We start from the raw sequence: 23,165 nt of genomic DNA, 5'->3' as shown, positions 1-23,165 counted from the left end.
TTCTTTAAGTGTGTAACTTGATTAATGAGTTATTTCATAATATATATATATATATTAAAAGAATTTAAAAGAAGAAAAGGTTTAGAGTTTAACAAACAATCAGAAGTGTGTATTAGTACTTTAATCATTCGTGGGAATTAGTAACCTCTTGAGGCAAAAAAAGATGGTGAGTATGATATTTAACAACTTCTTAATTACAAATAGGACAGCCAAATCATGAAAAGAAGGGGACCAGTAGTAGGCCACATCTCTTTACTTTCCCATTAATTCAAAGAAAAAGAAAAAAAAACTCTTGAATCAAGAAAAAACCAATAGCTAGATACCACATCATGATAGATCATACATTTCTAATATCTCCCAAGAAACAATAACTATAGATTCCTCCAAAGCTTCATAGACCCAACACTTGTGAATAAATATTCTAACACTATAGACAAAACAAAAACAATGCTTCAAATCCCAAGTCCCAATCTGCTGCAATTTCTTCCATGTAAGGCATTAGCCATTATTTGTTAGGCTGAAGTCTCAAGCAGAAAAAGAAGCAAACTTTTTCAACAATGAGCAAACCAAAACCTCTTAAACCAACAGTGACTAAGCATGTAAGCCACCACCACCACCAGAAGCCTCAGAAAACAGAAAAACAACCCTCTTGGGCAGTGGTAAGAGGCTTATTGTCTTGTAAAAATGTCCAGGTCCAGCAGCAAAAGCCGCTGGAAAAATCACAGCCACAGCCACAGCCACAGCCGCAGTCACAGAATCAGGAAAGTACTAATAAAGAAGCAGTGAAGAAGAAACAGCAGGCACAGAGAAAGCTTCAAGAGGAAGAGAACAACAACAGCAAGAAGTGCAAGAAGATGAAGTGTTCAGGCTCTCTATGCAACAACACCAAGATCACGGCGACGAGGCCGGAGACCGGAACACCGGATATTCACAAGAGAAGGATGATGACATCAATTACCAACAATGATGGTTCTTCAAGCAGATCCATGAAGGCACCTCTGAATGAACTCACCAACAACAATGGTGTTGTTTCTGCATCTTCTTCTTCACTCTCAGCATCTTCTACCTCCTCTGCCGGTGGTTCTTCCTTCAGGGGAATGCCATTCAGAAGACTCTCTGGTTGCTATGAGTGTAGAATGGTGGTAGATCCTGTTCTTGGTTTCACCAGAGACCCTTCTCTTAGAACCACCATTTGTTCATGCCCTGATTGTGGTGAAATCATGAAAGCTGAGAGCTTAGAGCATCATCAAGCTGTTAAACATGCAGGTAAATGAATCAAACTCTTACCAAACACTTCAATTTCTCATACAATCATTAACTCTTCAATTTTCTATTATAGTTTCTGAGCTTGGACCTGAGGATACAAGCAAGAACATAGTTGAGATCATATTCCATTCAAGCTGGCTAAAGAAGCAGACACCAGTGTGCAAGATTGATCGAATTCTCAAGGTTCATAACACTCAAAGGACTATAGGAAAATTTGAAGAGTACAGAGACTCCATTAAAGCAAAGGCTACAAAGCTCACAAAGAAACATGCTCGTTGCATAGCAGATGGAAATGAGTTACTCAGATTCCATTGCACAACCTTCGCATGCTCACTCGGCCTAAACGGTTCATCCAACCTCTGCAATTCAATACCTCTTTGCAATGTTTGCAGCATAATCAAGCATGGTTTCAAGGTCACAACCGGAGAAGCTGCCAGCGGCATTCTAACCACGGCCACAAGTGGAAGAGCTCATGACATGGCCGGATTGTCGCTGGCCGACGAAGGAAGCGAAAAGAGGGCAATGCTGGTTTGCAGGGTGATAGCAGGGAGAGTTAAGAAGAACAATGCAGAAGGTGGTAATGGTAATAGTAATAGCAGCAGCAGCACCATGGATGAGTATGATTCAGTTGCAGGAGAAGTTGGAGCTTATTCCAACTTGGATGAGTTGTATGTGTCCAATCCAAGAGCTATATTGCCATGCTTTGTTGTAATCTATAGAGGGTTTTGATTTGATTATTATGTCAACTTTCTTTAGATTTATTAGCTGTAATTCCAAGTTTAACATCATCTGCTTGAATTATTATTATTATTAGCACTTTCTAGGGGAATTAATATATCAGTTTTCCACTGATTTTTGTAACTGTTAGTAGGTATGGTAATAGATGTTAGACTTTATCTATAGTTGTATAATGTATATTATGGCATTTAAATTCACCTTATAATCTTGTCATAACCATGGTTGTATCTATGTAGCAGTAGCTAAGTTTGGTTTGGTTGCCCGCGGTATCCGCTAGTCCGACAGGTCAAGAACTAATCCGTCGCGAATCTAAATTCCATTTAAGAGTCTGTCGTTGGTCAATGAGTTGCTGCATGCCGACACTTGCTTAAGTGACCACTTGATCAATCCAAGTTAATTTTTGTTAATAGCTAAGTTTGGTTTAATCCCTAGAACTAAATCTATTAGTAAAGCAATAACCTTACAGCAACTATTAAAGTAAAAACGAAATATAAAGAATATTAGTTGAAATAAAACATTTATTATTATTATTATAGACAAATTTAAAACCAATAAAGATTGGAGGTAGCTAGAAATGCTTGCCCTTACAAATGGGGGACCAAAAAGTATCTAGCTAAATAAATGAAGTAATTTGGCAGTGTTAAATTGCGAAATTACTTTTAAAAAAAAATAAAAAATAAATGAATATAATAAAATAGTGCTTGTTTTCTTGTATAGTTGAATTCACTTAATTAATAGGAAACTCTTCATGACTCTTATAATAGCTCGATACATGTAGCAGCAACCTTTTGGTACTACGGTATTATGATTAACGGAATTGATGTGCATTATTTCATATAATCATAGTTTAGCCATCGTACTAGTACATTGTTTAGCATAGTAACGCGAATTAAGGCAACTTCAATTCGTGCGTGGGACCTAGATTTGTGTGGTTCCTCTTCTAATTTCCATCGAATAAGGAGCCCAGTTGAAACCATCGCTTGACTCTTGTTTTGTACTCATTATAGCATCATTAACGTCCTCCAACCATTATTTGTTCCCCAAAGCTCGCAACTCTCCATGAATTAGCAACAATAACCACCAACATCAAGAGAAATATTAATATTGATACTTAAGCGCAAGTCTAAATTTCCCACTAATCAACAAGACAACAAGAAGAAACAAATCACTAAGAACTAGTGAAATATAGTGTTATTTATTTGTGGACACACCCCATTAGAGGTCGTGGTCGGATATCGAAACCCATGACTAGTCTGTGCAATACAAATAGCTAAAAAACAGAAAGTATTATGCATATATATCATGTGTGAGATAAGATATGACTATTTTTAATCATTTCTTATTAAGCAAGAATGTTATACTCTATGTTAATTAAATAAATCGTAATTCTTTATTTGTTATATTTTATATTAATCATTCACATGTAAAAAGATAATCAGCTAACTAGGCTAACCAGTTTTTTAGTAAGATTTAAAAAAAAAAAAAAAGTTCACAGCTCTTAATTTGTTTGTTAGCTCTAATTGCAGGACATTTTCTTAAGAGTGTTATACTCGTTACTTTTTTCAAAGCGTATTAGTATTAGCTATAAAATATTGACTCAATATTTAAATATAACATTTTTCTAATAAGAAAATATGGATAAATAATAAAAATAATCTCTAAAAGCTCATTCACGAGTCAATTTGATTTTTAAAAGATCTAACCACTCAAATTGCCCTTGAAAGATACATCGTGAATGGTCCTTCCATTAGTATCTTTAGGAACCAATTTGATATATCAAACTTTTCTAAAATAAATAAGTTAATAACTTGAGAAAGCGGAAACCACCAAAAAAATAAATTTTTCCTTGACTTTACCATTAAGATATTCTGAACCTCATTATAGCTAACCAAATATGGCGCGAAAAGGGCGGGCAGAAAAAATTGTGGCGTGGGAGTTTCGCGGTAACTTTTGCAGTTTGTGCTTTGCAGTTATTGGAAGCTGTGAAGGGAACACATTATCACAACAACTTGACATGTCATGCTTGTGACTGAAGACCGAAACAAAATGGAAGGCTCTTTTAAAGGAGAAAGGAAAGTCAGACTCAGAAACATGAAGCCTGTGCCTTAAGACATGGTGAGAGTAATGATTGATACAGAAAAAAAAAATCATAAACTTGGCCAAGGGAATAAAAATTCCGTGGGAAGACTTCAAGAAATAAATTCCATACAAGGCACTGCCACTAGCATGCATGGTAGAGACATTACAATAGCACATCATAGCAATGAGTCGGCCTTATGCAGAGCAGCCACTGTGATGAATTGTGAGGTGGGGTTCACTTGTGGGGTCTACCATGTTCATTGTTTTTGCTATGTGGTGATAATTGCTCTGCCCATGTTTGGACAGGGCATAATCTAATTGTTTTAGGACCACTTTTGTGTTGTTCTTACCTATGTTCTTCTAGGGTTCATGTTCTTCCAGCTCTATGTACTAGGTTTTCTCATTTGGGTATAATTTAAGGAATAGGAATCTTGCATTATCGCTAGCTAGCAATTTGCCATGGTGTCAGAATGGAATTCTGTAGTAGCATTTTGCTGACTAATTTTTTTAAGGATTCTGGTTAAGAATTTTAATAGTAGAAGTTAAATTTCATTTATTTCAATGAAAGTTTTCAATTTAGAAATTAACCAGTGGTTTTAAAGCATCAGTTGGTAAAAACGTAACAAGAAAATGAAAGAAAAAGAAGTGTATAGTGGGCTTTCACCCTTTTTATATTGCTGTATTCAATATTATGGCTTTGGCTTGGAAGAAAGACCTGAGATTATGCCTGGATGCAGCTTCATAATGTCCAAACCACGGCATAAAATGACCCTACAAAACAAAGACATGGAATGTAGTATAATATAAATGCTTTTGCATTTTAATAATTGTTGGAGAGTCAAATGATGAGCAAGGTGATATCCTTGATTACCTCGGGGGATGGGCTCTGACCACGTAACCAAAATCCTCTCTGATCTGTGATCACAATCAATGGTGGACATGGCTCAAGAGATGTTTGTATCTGCCCCAACAAACTCTCAATGCTGCTTTGTGGTGTCTTAATCTATTCTCCACCATGGGTAATGAGAACGGAACCAATAAGGACATAAAAATAAGGAGGTGGTGTTTTGTCAAACAAGATATATTCATGTTCAATCATTCTAGATTTGTTATACATATCCAATAGGTAATGGGCTAAAGAAAAAGTGAAAAAGTTCAGTAAACCAATATTTTTTTTAATAAAAATTACTATAAAAAGACAGATAAAGACATAAAGTTCAGAGATAGGAACCAGAAATGTGAAAACCTAAAGTTATTTTGGTATAAAATGTCCCAGGTATTATCTTGCTATGCATCAAACCTAGCAGTAACCAATTGTAAAGCCCATCTAGTAATATATCTAGATAGAGGTTTCAACAAAGAAAGTAAAAAGAACCATAGCACTTAATGACAAAAATGAGGAAGGCCAATCTTACCACATGCTCAATCTCATCAGATGGAAGCTTTCCAATGATATGCTGAAAATGTCAAGCTGATCAACCATGTTAAAATAAAAGTGGAGACTTGATGACTTCTGTAAAAAGCCCTGAATACAATAAAAAAAGAAGGAAAAGTTTGTTTAATACAACATTATAATACAAGAGCTGATTCTGGTGTGAGTAACCCGAAACTGGAACTGATATTTGAAAGCTAGAAGTTGAATCCGCTATTACTATTAAGAATAATTTAAGTTTTTACCTTTTCATATTTCATTGGGGGATGCAATCACTTGATGCATGAGGCCTTGTGGAAATAGCAGGTATAACAATCTTATCAGAGGGAACTGCTGCATTCAGCGCAGCGCATCAACTCATGCATTTTTAAAGTGCAGTATCTGCTACAACAACAAACACCAACAACAAAGCCTATCCCACTAGGTGGTAATATCTGCTACCTGCTGCCATTTAAAATGTGATATATGCTTTTTACCTTCTCATTGAACTATTGCAGTCTCCAAATTATAATATAGACTGGCTTTGATGGTCCAGACTAGCTATTAAACTAGAACAGTCGGCAATGCATCTTGAAAAATCACACACTATGAACCTGGGGGAAGCTAGCTGAACCAAGCCATTAACAAAACCAGCATTGTCAACTTGAGATCTCAATCCAGCTTTTACCAGCTCCTTTTAAGCCTACTTTTTTCAAGGCTTCCCTTGCTTCGCTTAAACTATCCCACATTCCAAGAGTTGCATAAACGTTTGACAGCATTACATATACAGAAGCATCTTCTGGAAATGTAGCACGAAGATGCTCAGCAACAACATTAGCAAGATACTGGTTCTTGTGAGTTCCACAAGCGCCAAGCAAGGAGAACCATATCGTCTTGTCAGGCTTAAATGGCATGTCACTAATCAATTTTAGTGCTTCTTCGAAGCGTCCTGCTTGACCAAGTAGATCAACCATACAACTGTAATGCCCTAGGCACCTTTTCAATCCATGGTCTGTTTCAACAGAATCAAATATGGCCCATGCCTCTTCAACTAGGCCACCATGCCTACAAGCCGTAAGAGCACCTAGAATGGTGATTTCATTTGGCTTTTCACCAGATTCTATCATCTCATGCAGAAGATTGATTGCCTCGTCTACTCTTCCATTTTGTGCACATCCAACAATAATCCCTGTCCAACACATAGTGTCTCTTTCTGAAAGACAGCCAAACAACGCTAAGGCATCGTCAATGTCACCACATTTTGAGTACATATCAATAAGAGCAGTTGCAATAACTCCCTCTGATTCATATCCCTTTTTAAGACAGTTAGCATGAATTTGCTTTCCAATTCTCTGAGATGCCAAGGTTGAACAAACTTTAAGAACAACTGTAAGGATAAAATGGTCAATCTCAAGATCCATACGAGTCATATTCATAAAGAGGGATAAAGCCAATGAATCTAAGCCAGATCTAGCACAAGCAGCAATCACACTAGACCAAGCCACAACATCTTTTTCTGGCAACTTTTCAAACAATCTCAAAGCAATATTAATATTCCCCTGGTTCGCATAGAGATCAATAAGAATGCTTCCAATAACGCAATCTAACTCATAGCCACTTGTGATGACCAAACTATGCACCTGAGATATCAACCTCAAGTTCTGGAAGTACATACAAACCTTTAAAGCAATACTAAAGGTATAAGAATCGAAATATGCACCAGTTTTATGGATATGTGCAATCAGACTAAGAGCCTTTCCATAATCCCCATTGACAACATACCCAGAAAGCATACAATTCCAAATTGCCAAGCTTTCGACAACAAAAGAATTGTCGAAGAACTGATCAAAGATCAACATTGCTTCATCCAATAACTTGCAATTGGAATACATATCAATCAACGCTGATATACAGTAACTGCAAGACTCAAACCCTGACTTGATAACATAACAATGAATTTGTTTCCCCGTTGCTATTTCACCAACATGACCGCAAATTTTGAGAGCGCGTGGGAATGTGAACTCATCTAGTTTAAAGCCTAGCACGTGCATCCTAGCAACAAACTGTAATGCATGGGGGCTTCCAGTACTTGCTAGACCAGCAACGATGCTATTCCAAGAAACAATATCACGTTCCGGCATTTGATCAAACAGCTTCAGAGCATCGCCCACCAAGCCACTTTTAGCATGACCCAGAATGAGCGTGTTCCATGAAGTCGAATTCTTAAGTGGGGTCTCATAAAAAACTCGCTTTGCATCCTTCAAGCTCCCACATTTGACATACATGTCCAAAAGTGCATTCATCAGAACAGTGTCAAATTCCATTTTTGCCTGAGCTACATGCTGGTGAACAAACCTACCCAGTTCAACATCACCCACTAGACCACACGCCTTGAGAACCGCAGAGTACACGAACCCATTGGGCTCCTCTGTTTCAGATTGCAGCATCTGATTGTAAAGCGAAAGGGCCACGTGGGGACTCCCAGAATTGGTGTATGCAGAGAGCATTGTGGTCCAAGTAACGATGTTTCTGTGAGGCATTTCGTCAAACAGGTTTCGCGCATCATATACATGGAGACACTTTGCATAGACAGAGATCATGTTGTTTACGAGGAAAACATGATTCAGAAAGCCAAGTTTTATGATGCAAGAGTGAAGTGATTTGGCGTGTTTGATAGATTGAAAGATCCCACAAGAGCGCAGAGCTAATTGGATTCTGTTTATATCCATTTTTCTTTAAATGCACCGATGTTCTATACTCAATCCACCACTTTTATACTTGCAAAAGCAAATAGAGAATGAATTGAAAACCTCTGATTCAACTAAGTGAATGTCAAGAATAATGGTCAAAGAATGTTTAACTTCATGTGCTAATAAAACGTGAGTATGAAATAGATGCTCCAAAAGCAAGAAAGTGAGGTTGGCAATCGTATTAATAATATGGTAAAAGTGGGAGATAAAAGATTTACCTATAAAGCTAAGATGCAAAATACTAAATGGAACAGAGAACTAGCTATTTTTAGGAGCTCCTTAAGATGTGTCACTTTGAACCATAGTTATCAGAACCAAACCAATAATTGATCCAGTTGTCCGGGTCATCGAGTCACTGGTTGACCGGGTCATAATTAAATAAAAATATCAAATTATAAAAATAAAATTAAAAACAAAAGTTAAAACTTAAAATGCATGGCTTCACAAACATATTAATAACAATCAAGTATCAATTCTTAGACATAACTAATGATTCAAAAAGAGATAATAAACTAGTCATTAGTAGTTTAGTACAAAATACTTTCTCAATTTAAATGAACAAGAGACACAATCAGTAAATCAAATCCAATCAAATCCAATCAAATCCAAGAGGTGATCTTAAAGTCAGCATCTATATCTTCATTGGACAAATTTGAAGCTTGACCAACATTTCCTTCATTTTGATTTGCATCTATATTTATCAAGATTGCAAGAACCGAACCGGTCAATGAACCGGTAAAGTGATTGGTTTAATGGTTCAGAGGTTCAACCGGGGTTCAATTGGGATTCAACCGGTTTAATTAAATATAAATTAAAATTATTAAAAATTTAATATATAATTTTAAATATTTAAATTTAATGATTTTTAAGTCGATAAAATTTAAAATTTTACAATTTTACCTAATAAATTATCTATAATTTATCATTAAAAGTTCACAAACATCTTCAAATATAAAAATTTATAACTAATAAAAATCAAAATGCGCATAAATGACAAATTGGAATAAGAAAAATCAGCATAAACAACTCAATCAGAAAAATCAGAATAATCAAAGAAAAATTCCAACATAAACAATGGGGTGAAGCTCTGCACCATCAACAACTCACATCAGAAAAATAAACAACCAGAATCAACAAATCAAAAAAATCAGCATAAACAATTCAAAATCAAAATCATAGCACAAACAACTCAGAATTGATTCCAGCATAAACAATTTGGCGCATTGAGTTGAATTGAATCAAGTCAGTCCATGTTTATTGCTTAATAAATTTCTGTAATTGTAAGTGTTACTCTCATTCATCAATGCAGTTTATTTTATTGTTTACCTCAACTTGGTGAGTCTACTTTTTGTCCATATGATTATCCCCAATGGCTATCTCTATCAGTACTGCATAATCTAATGCCAGCAGGCACCACCAATTCATGTTGAGATATGATTCTTGAGCCTGGAAACTTTGCCATGGATGATTCCTGGATCAATGATGGCTGCCCCAAAATCCGATTTATATAGCCCCATGTAACTTTAGTACCTTCTCTGTAAACAAAGAAATCACAATGAAATATAATCAAATGTCATTTTCAACATATTCCTATATTCTGATAAATATAACCATGTGTCAGTGTGCCACAAATAACCAAAGTGGGAACAAAAATCAAGTGCAAAAATAAAAAGAACACAGTACCTAGTTGTATATACTCCTGCAGCTAATGCAGTACCTAGTTGTATATAGCACCAATTTTTTGTTTCAAAATCTGATATAATTCCCAAAAGGTTTGTTAACAGTTGCATACCTTCAATATGACCAAAGGTTGTGTTGATCGCAGCAAGCCATTTATCTCTTTCACCCTGTTCTATAAGCATTCTCCTTTTATGATCCTCAGTCAATTGCTTCATGCGCTTGACCTTCAGCCTCTGCCATTGCTTTAACTCTAATAGTTTCTCTTTCTATCTCGGCACGCTCTCTCTCGGTCTGACGCTGTGGTGGCTGCGGGCTCGCGATTTGGGGAGCTAGGGTTCTTCTTTCAATTTCAAAATTTCACGTCAATTTCAGAGAGGAGGGGAGAGGAGTGTGGGAGTGGGAGTGGGACTGGGACTGGGACTGGGACTGGGACTGGGTTACGGGCTTATGCCGTTGGGGTTGGGGATTCAGGGTTCTTTTTTAGTTTTTATTTTTTTAAGTCAAAGCGGCACCGGAGGAGTTATCATCAAACCGGAAACCCTTCAAAAAACCGGTCGGATTTAACGGTTTACCGGTTAGTAACTGGTTTGACTGGTTTTATAATCGATTTTTTGTCAAACCGTTTATAAGGCTAATCAAATCAGCCTAATAATCGGTTTTCAATTAATTCAATTAAATCGATTATTTCGGTTCGATTTTTAGAACTATATATTTATATTGGTGTATTTTTCAAAAATCAATACCAAGAATAATTAATAGCAACTGAGTTGTGATGAAAACATTTTTAAAATTCTAGCAAAAAAAATTCTGAGTTGCAGAAAACATGAACTTTATTTTCAACAACAAATTCAATTATGATCATTTTCAGCAATAAAAGATTTAGCTCAAAAGATTATTTACAGATTTACAGTAACAAAAAATTTAACTAATTTCAGCAAGACAATAGATTCAAGTTTCAGTGATAAATTGTGATAATCAATAACAAATTCAATTCATTAGTGATTTTTTTAAAAAAAATAGTTCAATGATATTTTCAGCAACAAATTAAACTTTTAGCAACAAAATCAAGGTACAATGATGAATTACAGTAACAAAAAATTTAGCAAATATGATTTAAAAAACAACAAAAAATTTAACTAAGTGATTATTTAAACAAGGAAGCAACAATCCAATGTTTAGTAATGATAATCAGCAAAAATTCAACTCAGTGATATTTTCTAACAAAAAAAAATAAGCTCAGTGATATGTTCAACAACAAATTCAGCTCATTAATAATTTTCAAGAACAAATTCAACTATGATAATTTTCAACAACAAAAACTTTAGCTCCAAATATGATTGATAGCAAGAAAAAATTTCGCTAAGTCATTATTTCAGCACTACAGTAACAAAGTCAACCACCAGTGATGATAATCAGCAACAAGTGATGATTTTCAGGAAAAAGAAATAAAAAATAGCTCAGTGATATTTTCAACAACAACTTCAACTTTCAGCAACAAATTCAAGGTGTAGTGATGATTTACAGTAACGAAAAGCAGGGCAATTTGTTGGAACTCACCTGCCCAGGGACCAACTGACGGTGAAGGAAGTTGAGCAATCGAACCAAAGCAAGAAGACGGCAACGACCACCAGCCGAGGGAGCAGATGCTGGTTCCGTCTGCTTCTGCTACTGACGACTGACGACACGGAGCGCGACGACGAGCTTGAGTGCGAGACGGTGAGTGAGTACCTGAGACCAGTGGTAAGAGTGGTGACTCGAGAGAAGAGAGACCGAGGGCCAAGGCATTCACTTGAAACGACGTCGTTTTCTTTTTTTAATTAAGCATGACCCGATCCAGGTTATATAAACCATCCGGGTCACTGGATTTGAGACATTAACGGTTTGGTTTGATGTCTAAAATTGAAAATTATAAACCGGATGTAAACTGTTGAACCGGATAGAAACCGGCCGGTCGAACTGAAACTGGAACCGGCCGGTTTGGATAAAACGACGCAGTTTCGCGCTTAAGGGGGAGAAACAAAACGCGCTTCTCCATCTCCTTATTCCTTCGAGCAGAACACGCCCTGCCTCAACCCGGAAAAAACCTATCCTCCACCACCGCCGCAGGGAGTAGCCATGTTTGCCGCCGTCCGTCGCAGTCAGGGCTTGTCTCCTCGAGTCTTCATGCGTCACAGTCAGGGGAGTTCTCCAAGTTTTCGATCTGTTCGCAGTCACCAGTCGCAGGCGCACCGCTTCTTCCTCGAGCTCGGCGGCCGTCGTGTTGTCGCCGTTGTTTGTCGCCATCTGTCGCAGTCAGGGGTTTGTCTCCTCGAGTCTTCGTTCGTCGCAGTCAGGGGAGTGCTCCAAGTCCTTCCCGATAGTGACCTTCATCACAGTAACATGTTCATCTGAAATGTTTGTTTTACGGTTTGAAATGCCAAAGTGATGCGAAAAGTGGGTGTGGAGGTTGTGGGGTTGGGAGCCCTAAAGTTCACTGGATTCCTTAGAGAACAAATGCAACAGAATAACATGAGTTTTGAATCAATGTACACTGTTCGAATGCTGAAACAGATACTAAACTACTAAAACTATTCCTTTTTGTTTTTGCTTGAATTTTAGAAGAAAGAGCAATGTAATGTATTCCTATTTATGATTCCATAAGATCAAGGTTAAATTAAAAATTCAGGTGGAGTTGAGTTTTGTTTACGAGTAATTAAATGCACGAAATAGAAATAGGATTGCTAATTTCTCTTGTAACTTTCATTGTTCTTTTTCCCTTGTTATGGTGCTGTTTTGTTATGGCAGTGTGATTCTATGATCACTAATCAGTGTTTTGAATTTGAAATTTGTGATTAGTGACTTGTTAAGCTGTTGTTGTTGTTATGCTGCTATTTTGTTATGGCTCTGTTGTTGCTATGTTGCTGTTTTGTAATGGTTGTTGCTGAATGCTAAAAATGGAAATCAAATCAAATCAAATGCTGTCGATGACTACTTGTTATGTTGATACCTGTAGAGAACACTTTCCTAACAAGTCCATGCATGCCACATTATGATAATGGAACTGTTGCAATGAATATTCATTTGAAACCTCAACTTGAAAACTACACTAGATCCCGTTTATGGCTTGCTCAGCAAGAAGAATCTGTTGCTAAGAGAGCTCTCTTACAACAGATGAACACAACGCTGCCTAAGATTAAACCGAAAAGGTCATCTTGCAAGGTTCAGGTTCATGTTTAGTTAGCATAATACCACAGAATGATCAACATTTTCTAACTGAACTAGCTCAATATTCTTTTGAAATTGATAATCCTTTATCTCCTGACATTTCCTTCAAAGTCAAAATTGGAGTCAAAATTTAATATTTAGATATTTCTTTTTACTATTTAACTTTTGAATTTATATTTTGATAAGATCATATGGATTTGGTTGATGATATTTTGTGCAGTGTTTTTAAATTTGGAAGATATTTTAGGATGTTTATTTATAATTTATTTATTATTTTATTCTAAAACGGTTTTTTTGGTTGAACCACCAGTTGGACTGGTTGGACCAATAAACTAATGAACCAATGACTAGAACGGTTTGATGACCAATCCGATTCTCAGAACCTTAGTTAAAACCCGTGCGGGTTGACCTGTTTTTTACGTATAAAAAATCAATGAGACAGAAAAACAAGTAAAAAAATAAAATGATTATATAAATGAAATACAAACTTGCAATCAATCCATATACATATAGACACCAAAAAAAATTCATATATATGTATTTAGAAGATCTGGTTTTTGTGAAGAAGCAAATGGTTGAAGTTTGGCATAGAAGGTATATCGACATCAAGAAATGAAGAAGGTCAAGAAACTTGAATTGTAGCAATGCACTGCGCCTAAAGTTACTAAATTCAGTTCAGTTACATGATGTGCAAAGAAAATTTCATACTAAAATACAAAACTTCAAGTTCAACGCATCAATTTGTATAAAATTTTACGTCTAAAAATGTACACTCAAAGCAGGTGTTAAAAAGGATAGATATCCTATAATTAACTTCTCCTTGCATTACTACAGAATACTGATGCACCCTATATCAATTTTAGAATTATTTTGATATGCTTCTAAATGTTAAATACCTTGGTCACATACTAGGAAAATTTCAACCTTGAAATTTAAATTTTATATGAAGAAATAATTAAGTTTGTCTTTTAGAGATGGTCATGTGGCATTGTGGCAACACAACCTGTATTCGTAGGTATCCAAATCGCTTCTATCCGGTCAAGACAATAATTACCCAGACTAGTGCAGGTCGAGATTTAGTCGAAATGGGTGCTTGAGCAAGACAAGCTTTATTTGGCTCAATATATATAACCTAATATACATTAATACATTTAATATAATATAGATGTTGAATCACTCATATTTTAATTTAATTTATGTTCAAAACCTAGAGATGAACACGAGATCCCTTTATGAAGAATATGTATGTATATGAGCTCCCACTTCCCACAAGCCTACTAACTAAAGATCGGATTTAACCAAATTTGCTGAGTTATGGTTTCACCTGGAGAAGAAGGGGCTTGGGGGTTTCCCAAAGGAAAAGCTACCTCAAATTAAAGCACAGCAGTATAATAATTAACTACAAAAAATCTCCCAAAAACTTATTTCATTATTCAAATAAACTTATGAGTTAAAGATACCCTTTGATCCCAATCTATGAGATCAGTAACACTGGTACTTAATATTTTTAACTATCAGACTACAATAGTACAGGTATATATAAATAAAATGGTTTGATATCCGCTCACACCCCCCGTAACATGCAAGAAGCACCAACTCTATCACGGGGAATCAGGCGCAGTTCTGATCCATGCTTAAGAAAGACATTCCCTGGAAAAGAAATTTACAATGTGTCAAATGAAATGTAACTACTATAATCAACTTTTATATGGTATTAAATAATCTTTATTCAATTTCATGATATAATCCTTCTATAAGAACCCATACTCGCAAACCCGAGCCATGTGAATCAAGCAGTTTCAAGATATATATTCAGCTAAATCAGAATAGATCACCCCAAATGTTTGAGTGACATTTTTTCCCTTTCCACATGCTTATTTTATTTTTAAGCAGCGTTTCAAAATGAAGAAAGATAATGTTAAGCCAAATTTCAAGTGAAAGATGATGCAGTTCTTTGGTCACAGCCTCAAATTAAAAGAAATAAATGTAAAGCATTGGCATACCTGCACTCTGCTGAGGGTTTATGCCAACACCATCTGCATGCATAAAAAGTAATATAAGAAATGCAGGAAAACAAGATGGAAATTACTATAAGAATAACATAAAAGTAATACCAAGTCTGAATTCACAAAAGTACTCTTAAAAGTCTGGTGGTTTCACAATCACAGGGTCCATGTTAGTATTGGTACTGGTAGTGGTAGCTTATGTTTGCCATATTCCTTTTTTCCTTCTTGATCAACAAAAATTAGAATTTCCAAGTGACAAAAGAACACCTAATCACCTATGATGGGCTGAACAATTTAATCAGTAGATGAGATCTTTTCTAAATCTCAATTATGTAATTAGTCAAATTAGCATCTAAAGCTTCTATCTTTTGGAAGGGAGAAGATCCTCTGTAATTTAAGATCTAAATATATAATAATTGGGCAAACAAAACAAATGACCATCAAATTTCTAGGAATTGTGCAAACTTTGATAATAATAATAATAACCAGCATCAGAGTTTAGAGCATGCGATAAATCCGAAAACCCTAAGTGCACCTCATTGCATCCAATATATCAAATTAATCGCGTTATTAATTAATTCCATTCATCAAAAGTTAGAATATAAATAATTGACCAAAAAAAATGTCCAAGGAAATTAGTATTCAGCATTCAGTATACAATCAAACCACAATTTGCAAGTTAGAAAAGCGCGATATATAACCGCCAAAAACCCTAAACTTGAGAAACCAAATTAATAATCAAATAACGGAAGCTAAACGATAAACGAATAAATAAATCAACAAAAAGAAAAGCTTGATCTGCTGGAACATTACCATTGGTGATGATAGCGCTGGTCTGCGGAGGGACTTTGAATTCTTCGGCAGCGAATTTGAGAACGGCAGTGAAAGGTGCAGCCTCAAAAAAAAAAAAAAAAAAAAAAAAAAAAAAAAAAAAAAAAAAAAAAAAAAAAAAAAAAAAAAAAAAAAAAAAAAAAAAAAAAAAAAAAAAAAAAGATGAAGATGAGATGAGATTCAAAAAGATACATACACTTTGAAGGGAAGCTTGGGATCAGAAGTGAGTGTCACCTTGAACGACACCTTTCCGCCACCACCCGCCATCTTTGTTTCCTTCACGATTCTTCTGTGCTTACTTCTATTCTTTCTTCTGCGTTTCTCCGAAGCTATTCTTTCTTCTATTCTTTGGGCTTAGGTGAGTTTATAATAATGATTTTTTTTTTAGTTATTTTTTGTAAAAAAATCTTATAAAAAAATAAAATTAAATATAAAAATATTTTTTATTTATTACATAAAAAATATTTTTTTTTAAAAATGTAAATTACAATTTTTTTTAAAAAAAGAATTATTTTTTTAATATTTTTATTTTTATTACTAAAAATTTGTCAAACACATTAAAAAAATTTAAAAATATATTTTTTTATCAAAATAATAACACACAAACAAATACTTTGTATATTTTTGATAAATTTTCTTTCTTTTATTTTATTTGGGCCGTACTGGGAATTTGATATTGGGCTATAGTGGTTGGACCAGCTTTTTTTTGTTGCAATTGGTATTTGAAACACTCTAAACCTAGAAATATTCAAGTCCAAAAAATAATTCTTAGATAATATTTAAAAAAAAATAATATTTTCAGTAACTAAATATATTATTATTATTATTATTATTATTATTATTATTTTATCGGTTAAATAACCAAATGTTAATTAAAGAGATTACATATATTGTGATAACAAGAAAATTAATATAAAATTCATGTATTGTACCAAAAAAATTAGAAAAGGTTACCGTTTTATGTTGAATGACTGCTAGCATATAATGAAATATAATTGTAGAAAATTTGAATCTTACTACGTAAGACAAAATCAGTTGGTGATAATTAATTAATTAATTAATCAATTAATAATAAAGGGTTTCTATTTGTTTAAGAATGATTGAAGCACGAAGGTATATAACGATAATTTACATTAATAAATTGAATCGGGTTAAAAACTTAAAATTTAATTTAATTTAATTTAATATTATCTAATTTAAATTTAAATATAAAATATACTAAAAATTGAAAACAATTTGCATTAGATTAGATTGTACTGAATTAAATTAGATTTTAGGTTTAACTTTTAAAATTATCTAATCTCATTCAAACAAATCATTTTTCTTTTTATAAGTAAATGTATATATCATTTATATATTTTTATTTTATGATGTGATCCTGTTAAATTTAAAAAAAAAAAGAAAAATAATAAGAATAAAAGGTAGATAAATATTATTTAAAAAAAAATATAAAAAAATTTTACTTATAAAAATTGAACGGATGATATATATTTTTAATTTTTTCATTGTTGTTTAGAAAAATTATTAAGATATTATATTATTAGGATTATGTTAAGTTTTAGGTGTATTCAATTTAAATTAACTATTATAATTTACATAAACTCATTATTATTAGAAAAAGTGTATATTCTATTTTATAATAGATAATAAAAAAATTGATAATTTGATATAATATTTTATCTAAAATAGATACAATAAATAAAAATATTTGTCAACTACTCATGTATATATAACAAAAAAAAAAATTTCAACGTTTTGAAAAAACTAATAACAAATAAATAAGAATAATAATAACAATTAGAAATATTATTCTTATTAATATATATATTTTTTATTTAATTTTTATAAGTAAAAAGAATAAAATCACTAATATTTTTTTTAATTTTTATACAATAAATTTAATTAATATATATTGTTACGGCCTAACCCAAGAAAGAACTTGGGCCTACCCGACCCGATCACCATCCGACCTCAACGGTCAGGTGACCAGAACATATCCGACCCGCGCATCCTTCCGGGACAGTTGGCCACCACAACTGTACAAGGAAGCTTCGAAGAAAGTGGGTTCTGCCCTCCTAGGACCCACACCTGACATGGTATATAAGAGAAGGGTCCTACCCTCCCCCAAGGTACGTCACACATTCCACCTAACCCATTCCTCACTTACACACTCACTGACTAGAATGTCGGAGTGTCTTTGTAGGTGACACCCCCTCCTTCCACAACGAGAGCTCGGCTACCCGGTAGATCGGATCCAAGCACGATCGCGATCGGAGCGTTCCCAGTTCCACATATCTACCCGAACCGTCCAGTAACCGCACAACCGAACATTGGCGCCGTCTGTGGGGACGCCTAAATGGAAGTCGTGCTGGGCTTCGGAGACCAAGGCCGAGCAGCCGGTGCAGAGGGGGCAACCTCCGTCGCTTCCCCGGGAGGGCGGCGCAGGTCCCCCCGACAGCGCACCGAACCACGTACAAGGACGCGAGAGACGCGGGCTTTCGGAGGAACTGGCGGTGACAGCGCCAGAATAATGCAAGAGCTACGCCATAGGGTCCAAAACCTAGAACGACAGCTAGCTGACCAAGAGCATGATCGACGAACCACCGATCCTAGTTACTCCCCGTCCCCTGAAAGCCGGGAGGGAGGTTCCCACCGGAGTCGCTCCCGGCACGCCTTCGCCTCCAGAACGGAAGCGGAGAGCACCCGAGAAGATTCACCCATCCCGAGAAGACGAAATGACACAATCATCTACTCCCGAGGCAAGGAAACGTGCCACACGGGACGAGATCGCGAAGACGGAGAAGGGAGGCCTGTGAGAACACGGCAACCCGTGATAATGGGCGCCACCCCGTTCCATCGGTCCATCCTTGAGGTCCGGTTGCCGAAGCACTTCGACAAACTAACGGACATGAGGTACGATGGAACCCAAGACCCTCTAGAACACCTCACGGCTTTCGAGGCTAGAATGAATCTGGAGGGAGTAGGAGACGAGGTGAGGTGCAGGGCTTTCCCGGTCACCCTGGCCGGACCCGCGATCCGATGGTTTAACGGCCTCCCGCAGGGATCCATCCATGGATTTTCAGACATCAGTCGTGCCTTCTTGGCTCAATTCACAACACGAATAGCAAAGGCAAAACACCCGATCAACCTTCTCGGGACAACCCAAAGGCCTCTGTCTGACGAACGGCCTCCTAAACGAGGACTTCTGAAAACACCTCACCACGAAACCGGTTTGGACGATTCACGAAATCCAAACGGTAGCTAAGGAATACATAAATGACGAGGAAGTTAGCCAGGTCGTGGCTGCCAATAAACGGCACTCCGGCTACAATCAACCTAGGCAACAGGGTAATGGCGACAGACAGAAAGAACAAGCCAAAGAGGGAGGACCGAGCAAGGCACCCAGACCGTTTCCCCGGATCGGGAAGTTCACCAACTACACTCCACTCACTCTCCCCATCATGGAGGTTTACCAGCAAATAGCCGAGAAAGGGATCTTGTCGAAGCCCCGAGCACTTAAGGACCGTACGGGGGGAAACAAGAGCATCTACTGTGACTACCACAAGGGCTATGGGCACCAAACACAGGACTGCTTTGACCTGAGGGATGCACTAGAGCAAGCCATAAGGGACGGTAAACTCTCAAAATTCTCCCATCTTATAAGGGAGCCGAGGAGGAGACATCGCGGCCTAGACGAGGAAGGCAAGACCCGGTCGGCAAAGCGACGACAAGAGCCAGAAGATAAAGACCATGGTCTCACCGTGATAAACGTAGTAACCGCCAAAAACACCGCGCCGAGGTCTAGGTCAGCGCACAAGAAAGACGCCAAGATCCTGGCGGTCTCCTTCGCCCCGATGCGAAGCTCCAAGAAGCCCCCATCCATCTCCTTCGGCGTAGAAGACCAATGGTTCGACGAGGCCCCCGAAAACCCACCTATGGTCATCACGGCCAGGGTGGGAACCGGCCTCGTCAAACGAATCCTCGTCGACATGGGGGCAGATTCGAACATTATGTTCCGCAATGTGTTCGACGCACTAGGGTTAAGGGACACCGACCTATCATCGCACCAGCACGGGGCTATCGGATTAGGCGACCACTTCATCAAGCCAGATGGAGTGATATCCCTGCCGATCTCCGTGGGACAGGCACAGGGCCGAAGATCGGCAATGGCTGAGTTCGTAGTCCTCCGAGATTCAACGGCCTACAACATCATTTTGGGAAGGAAAACGATCAATGATGTTGAAGCAAAAATCAACACAAAGCTCCTAGTCATGAAGTTTGTTACCGACGACGGGTCCATAGGGTCCATAAGGGGAGATCTAGAAACGGCAGTCGCTTGCGACAATGCCAGTCTCTCCTTAAGGAGGAAATCTAAGGAAGCGTCGAGGGTGTTGCTAGCTGACCTAGATGCCAGGATAGACGACAAACCCAGACCGGAACCAGAGGGGGACCTACAAAAGTTCAGGGTCAGCGACACGGAGGAAAAATTCACGTTCGTCAACAGGAATCTCCCAAATGAATTGAAGGAGCCCTTGGTAGAAATGATCAGGGCCAATGGGGATTTGTTTGCCTGGACACCGGCCGACATGCCGGGCATAGACCCCGAAATTATGTCACACCACCTGGCCGTCAAGTCGGAAGCGCGTCTGGTATCCCAACGGAGGAGAAAGATGTCGCGGGAGAGGGCAGAGGAGGTGGCTAGACAGACGGCCAGCCTCCTAGAAGCAGGTTTCATACGAGAACTAGACTACTCGACATGGCTCTCGAATGTAGTTCTAGTAAAGAAGCATAGCGGCAAATGGAGAATGTGCGTAGACTACTTCGACCTTAACAAGGCATGCTCAAAAGATTGTTTCCCCCTCCCTAACATAGACGCACTCGTCGACGCTGCGGCGGGCTACCGTTATCTGAGCTTCATGGACGCCTACTCCGGCTACAATCAGATACCATGCACCGTCCCGACGAGGACAAAACAGCGTTTATAACGCCGAGGGGAACCTTCTGTTATAAGGTGATGCCATTCGGCCTAAAGAATGCAGGGGCAACATACCAAAGGCTGATGAACAAGATATTCCACGACCTCATAGGCAAGACAGCGGAAGTCTATGTAGACGATATCCTTGCGAAAACAACGCGACCCGATGACCTCCTGAACGACCTGTCGAATGTATTCGCGTCCCTCCGACAACACGGCATGAGGCTCAATCCCCTCAAATGTGCCTTCGCCATGGAAGCTGGAAAGTTCCTAGGGTTCATAATAACCCAAAGAGGGGTAGAAGCTAACCCGGAGAAATGCCAAGCGATACTCCAGATGAAGAGCCCGGGTTGTATCAAGGACGTCCAGAGATTGGCAGGGCGACTGACCTCGTTATCCCATTTTCTCGGAGCTTCAGCAACGAAGGCCCTACCTTTCTTTAACCTCATAAAGAAAGGGATAGCATTCGAATAGACGCCCGCGTGCGAGGAAGCCTTTAGACACTTCAAGGAAATCCTGGCGGCACCCCCCGTGCTCGGAAAGCCAAAGGCCGGGGAGCCACTATATCTATACCTCGCCATAACAGGAGAAGCCCTGGCCACGGTTCTAGTACAAGAAGAAGGGAGGGCTCAACAACCAGTCTATTTTGTGAGCAGAGCCCTACAAGGGGCAGAACTAAGGTACAACAAACTGGAAAAGCTAGCTCTGGCACTCTTGACCTCTTCACGGAGGTTAAAACAATACTTCCAGGGTCACCAGGTTGTCGTAAAAACGGACCAAGGAATCCGACAAGTACTTCAAAAACCCGATCTGGCAGGAAGGACGATGGCTTGGTCCATTGAACTTTCCCAGTACGACATACGGTACGAACCCCGGCAAGCAATCAAGGCGCAAGCGATGGCAGACTTTTTAGTAGAAGTAACGGGAGATCCAACCGAAGAGACGAGCGCACGGTGGAAGCTCCACGTGGACGGAGCCTCCCACCAGACCTCTGGAGGCACCAGGATCATTCTGGAAAGCCCAGCTGGGGTCGTATACGAGCAGTCGATCAGGTTCAAATTTTCCGTCTCGAACAACCAGGCAGAATACGAAGCCCTCATAGGGGGCTTAGCCCTAGCAATGAAAGTCGGAGCAACAAGGTTGGAAATATGCAGCGATTCACAAGTCGTCACCTCCCAAGTAAACGGGAGCTACCAAGCCAGAGACTCATTATTACAAAAGTACTTGAAAAAAGTCAGGAATCTGAGCCAAAAGTTTGAAGAGGTCACGATCCACCCTGTGCCCAGAGAAAGGAACACACAGGCAGATCTCCTATCAAAACTGGCCAGCACCAAACGGCCTGGCCCAAGAAAGAACTTGGGCCTACCCGACCCGATCACCACCCGACCTCAACGGTCAGGTGACCCGAACATATCCGACCCGCGTATCCTTTCGGGACAGCTGGCCACCACAGCTGTACAAGGAAGCTTCGAAGAAGGTGGGTTCTGCCCTCCTGGGACCCACACCTGACATGGTATATAAGGGAAGGGTCCTACCCTCCCCCAAGGTACGTCACACATTCCACCTAACCCATTCCTCACCTACACACTCACTGACTAGAGCGTCGGAGTGTCTTTGCAGGTGACACCTCCTCCTTCCACAACGAGAGCTCGGCTACCCGGTAGACCGGATCCAAGCACGATCGCGATCGGAACGTTCCCAGTTCCACATATCTACCCGAACCGTCCAGTAACCGCACAACCGAACAATCTCTAACCATTATAACAAATATTTAACCAAATTACATATTTATGACTGGATACACAATGTAGATAAAGTCATAACGTTTATATTATTTGTTGAAATGAAATATTGTTTCCACTTTACCGAATTTCAAAGTGTTATCATTTAATCTTAATTTTCATAGAAGTACAAACTTGAAAGGACCAAATAAATACGTATAAATTGAGGGGATGTTTTATAAAGACGCGTAAAATGTTCTTTTGTAAAAACGTTTACTTGTCGCATTATTATTGGATGGGGTTAAGTATGATTTTGGTCCCCAACGTAAGGGCTGAAAATTTATTTCGTCTCTCGCCTTTTTTTCGCTAAAAAATGGTCCCCAAAGTTTCAGTTTATTTTGAAATCGTCCTTTTTACCAATTATATTCTTTTATTACCAAATTACCCTTTATTAAAAAAATTATAAAATAAAATAAATATAAAATTAATAAAAAAAGAAAAAAA

The 23,165-nt window shown here is 38.0% G+C and overlaps 3 protein-coding genes across 7 annotated transcripts; 1 reads left to right on the top strand and 2 right to left on the bottom strand.

Annotated features, from left to right (window-relative positions):
* The first annotated feature begins 233 nt into the window (after positions 1–233).
* On the top strand, positions 234–2,162 carry LOC107460803 (uncharacterized). The gene is made up of 2 exons (XM_016079206.3): positions 234–1,266; positions 1,340–2,162. The coding sequence occupies exons 1-2, from the start codon at positions 558–560 to the stop codon at positions 1,993–1,995; spliced, it is 1,365 nt and encodes a 454-aa protein (XP_015934692.1). The 5' UTR covers positions 234–557; the 3' UTR covers positions 1,996–2,162.
* Positions 2,163–2,794: 632 nt separating this feature from the next.
* On the bottom strand, positions 2,795–10,462 carry LOC107460802 (pentatricopeptide repeat-containing protein At4g08210). 5 transcript variants are annotated; one of them, XM_052253550.1, is made up of 6 exons: positions 10,037–10,462; positions 5,761–9,779; positions 5,499–5,608; positions 4,955–5,086; positions 4,799–4,854; positions 2,795–3,059 (listed from the first exon to the last, which is right to left on the bottom strand). In XM_052253550.1, exon 2 carries the CDS (start codon positions 8,221–8,223, stop codon positions 6,154–6,156), a length of 2,070 nt encoding a protein of 689 aa, XP_052109510.1. In that variant the 5' UTR covers positions 8,224–9,779; positions 10,037–10,462; the 3' UTR covers positions 2,795–3,059; positions 4,799–4,854; positions 4,955–5,086; positions 5,499–5,608; positions 5,761–6,153. The 5 variants fall into 5 exon arrangements, with proteins under 5 accessions (XP_052109510.1, XP_015934688.1, XP_052109509.1 ...); XM_016079202.3 differs by lacking the exon at positions 2,795–3,059 and having other exon boundaries at positions 3,855–4,854; positions 5,761–8,599; positions 9,571–9,779; XM_052253549.1 differs by lacking the exon at positions 2,795–3,059 and having other exon boundaries at positions 3,855–4,854; positions 5,761–8,271; positions 9,571–9,779.
* A 4,061-nt stretch (positions 10,463–14,523) lies between these two features.
* On the bottom strand, positions 14,524–16,313 carry LOC107460849 (ubiquitin-fold modifier 1). Its single transcript, XM_021128781.2, has 4 exons — positions 16,158–16,313; positions 15,948–16,029; positions 15,132–15,164; positions 14,524–14,778 (listed from the first exon to the last, which is right to left on the bottom strand). The coding sequence occupies exons 1-4, from the start codon at positions 16,230–16,232 to the stop codon at positions 14,693–14,695; spliced, it is 276 nt and encodes a 91-aa protein (XP_020984440.1). The 5' UTR covers positions 16,233–16,313; the 3' UTR covers positions 14,524–14,692.
* Between the last annotated feature and the right edge of the window lie 6,852 nt (positions 16,314–23,165).

Source organism: Arachis duranensis, chromosome 8 (genome assembly GCF_000817695.3).
Source record: "Arachis duranensis cultivar V14167 chromosome 8, aradu.V14167.gnm2.J7QH, whole genome shotgun sequence".
In the NCBI taxonomy this organism is placed as follows: Eukaryota; Viridiplantae; Streptophyta; class Magnoliopsida; order Fabales; family Fabaceae; genus Arachis; species Arachis duranensis.
The sequence above is the reverse complement of the archived record's forward strand: the minus strand, read 5'-3'. Positions and strand labels throughout refer to the sequence as shown.

What these genes read in the sequence shown, in the direction of transcription:
- LOC107460803 (XM_016079206.3), top strand. Translation starts at nt 558, where the DNA reads ATGAGCAAACCAAAACCTCTTAAACCAACAGTGACTAAGCATGTAAGC. An exon ending in TCAAGCTGTTAAACATGCAG is followed by an intron (nt 1,267 to 1,339) that starts GTAAATGAATCA and finishes TTTCTATTATAG; the next exon opens with TTTCTGAGCTTGGACCTGAG.
- LOC107460802 (XM_052253550.1), bottom strand. Translation starts at nt 8,223, where the DNA reads ATGGATATAAACAGAATCCAATTAGCTCTGCGCTCTTGTGGGATCTTT.
- LOC107460849 (XM_021128781.2), bottom strand. Translation starts at nt 16,232, where the DNA reads ATGGCGGGTGGTGGCGGAAAGGTGTCGTTCAAGGTGACACTCACTTCT. An exon ending in AGCTTCCCTTCAAAGTGTAT is followed by an intron (nt 16,030 to 16,157) that starts GTATCTTTTTGA and finishes TTTTTTTTTGAG; the next exon opens with GCTGCACCTTTCACTGCCGT. An exon ending in CAGCGCTATCATCACCAATG is followed by an intron (nt 15,165 to 15,947) that starts GTAATGTTCCAG and finishes TTATGCATGCAG; the next exon opens with ATGGTGTTGGCATAAACCCT.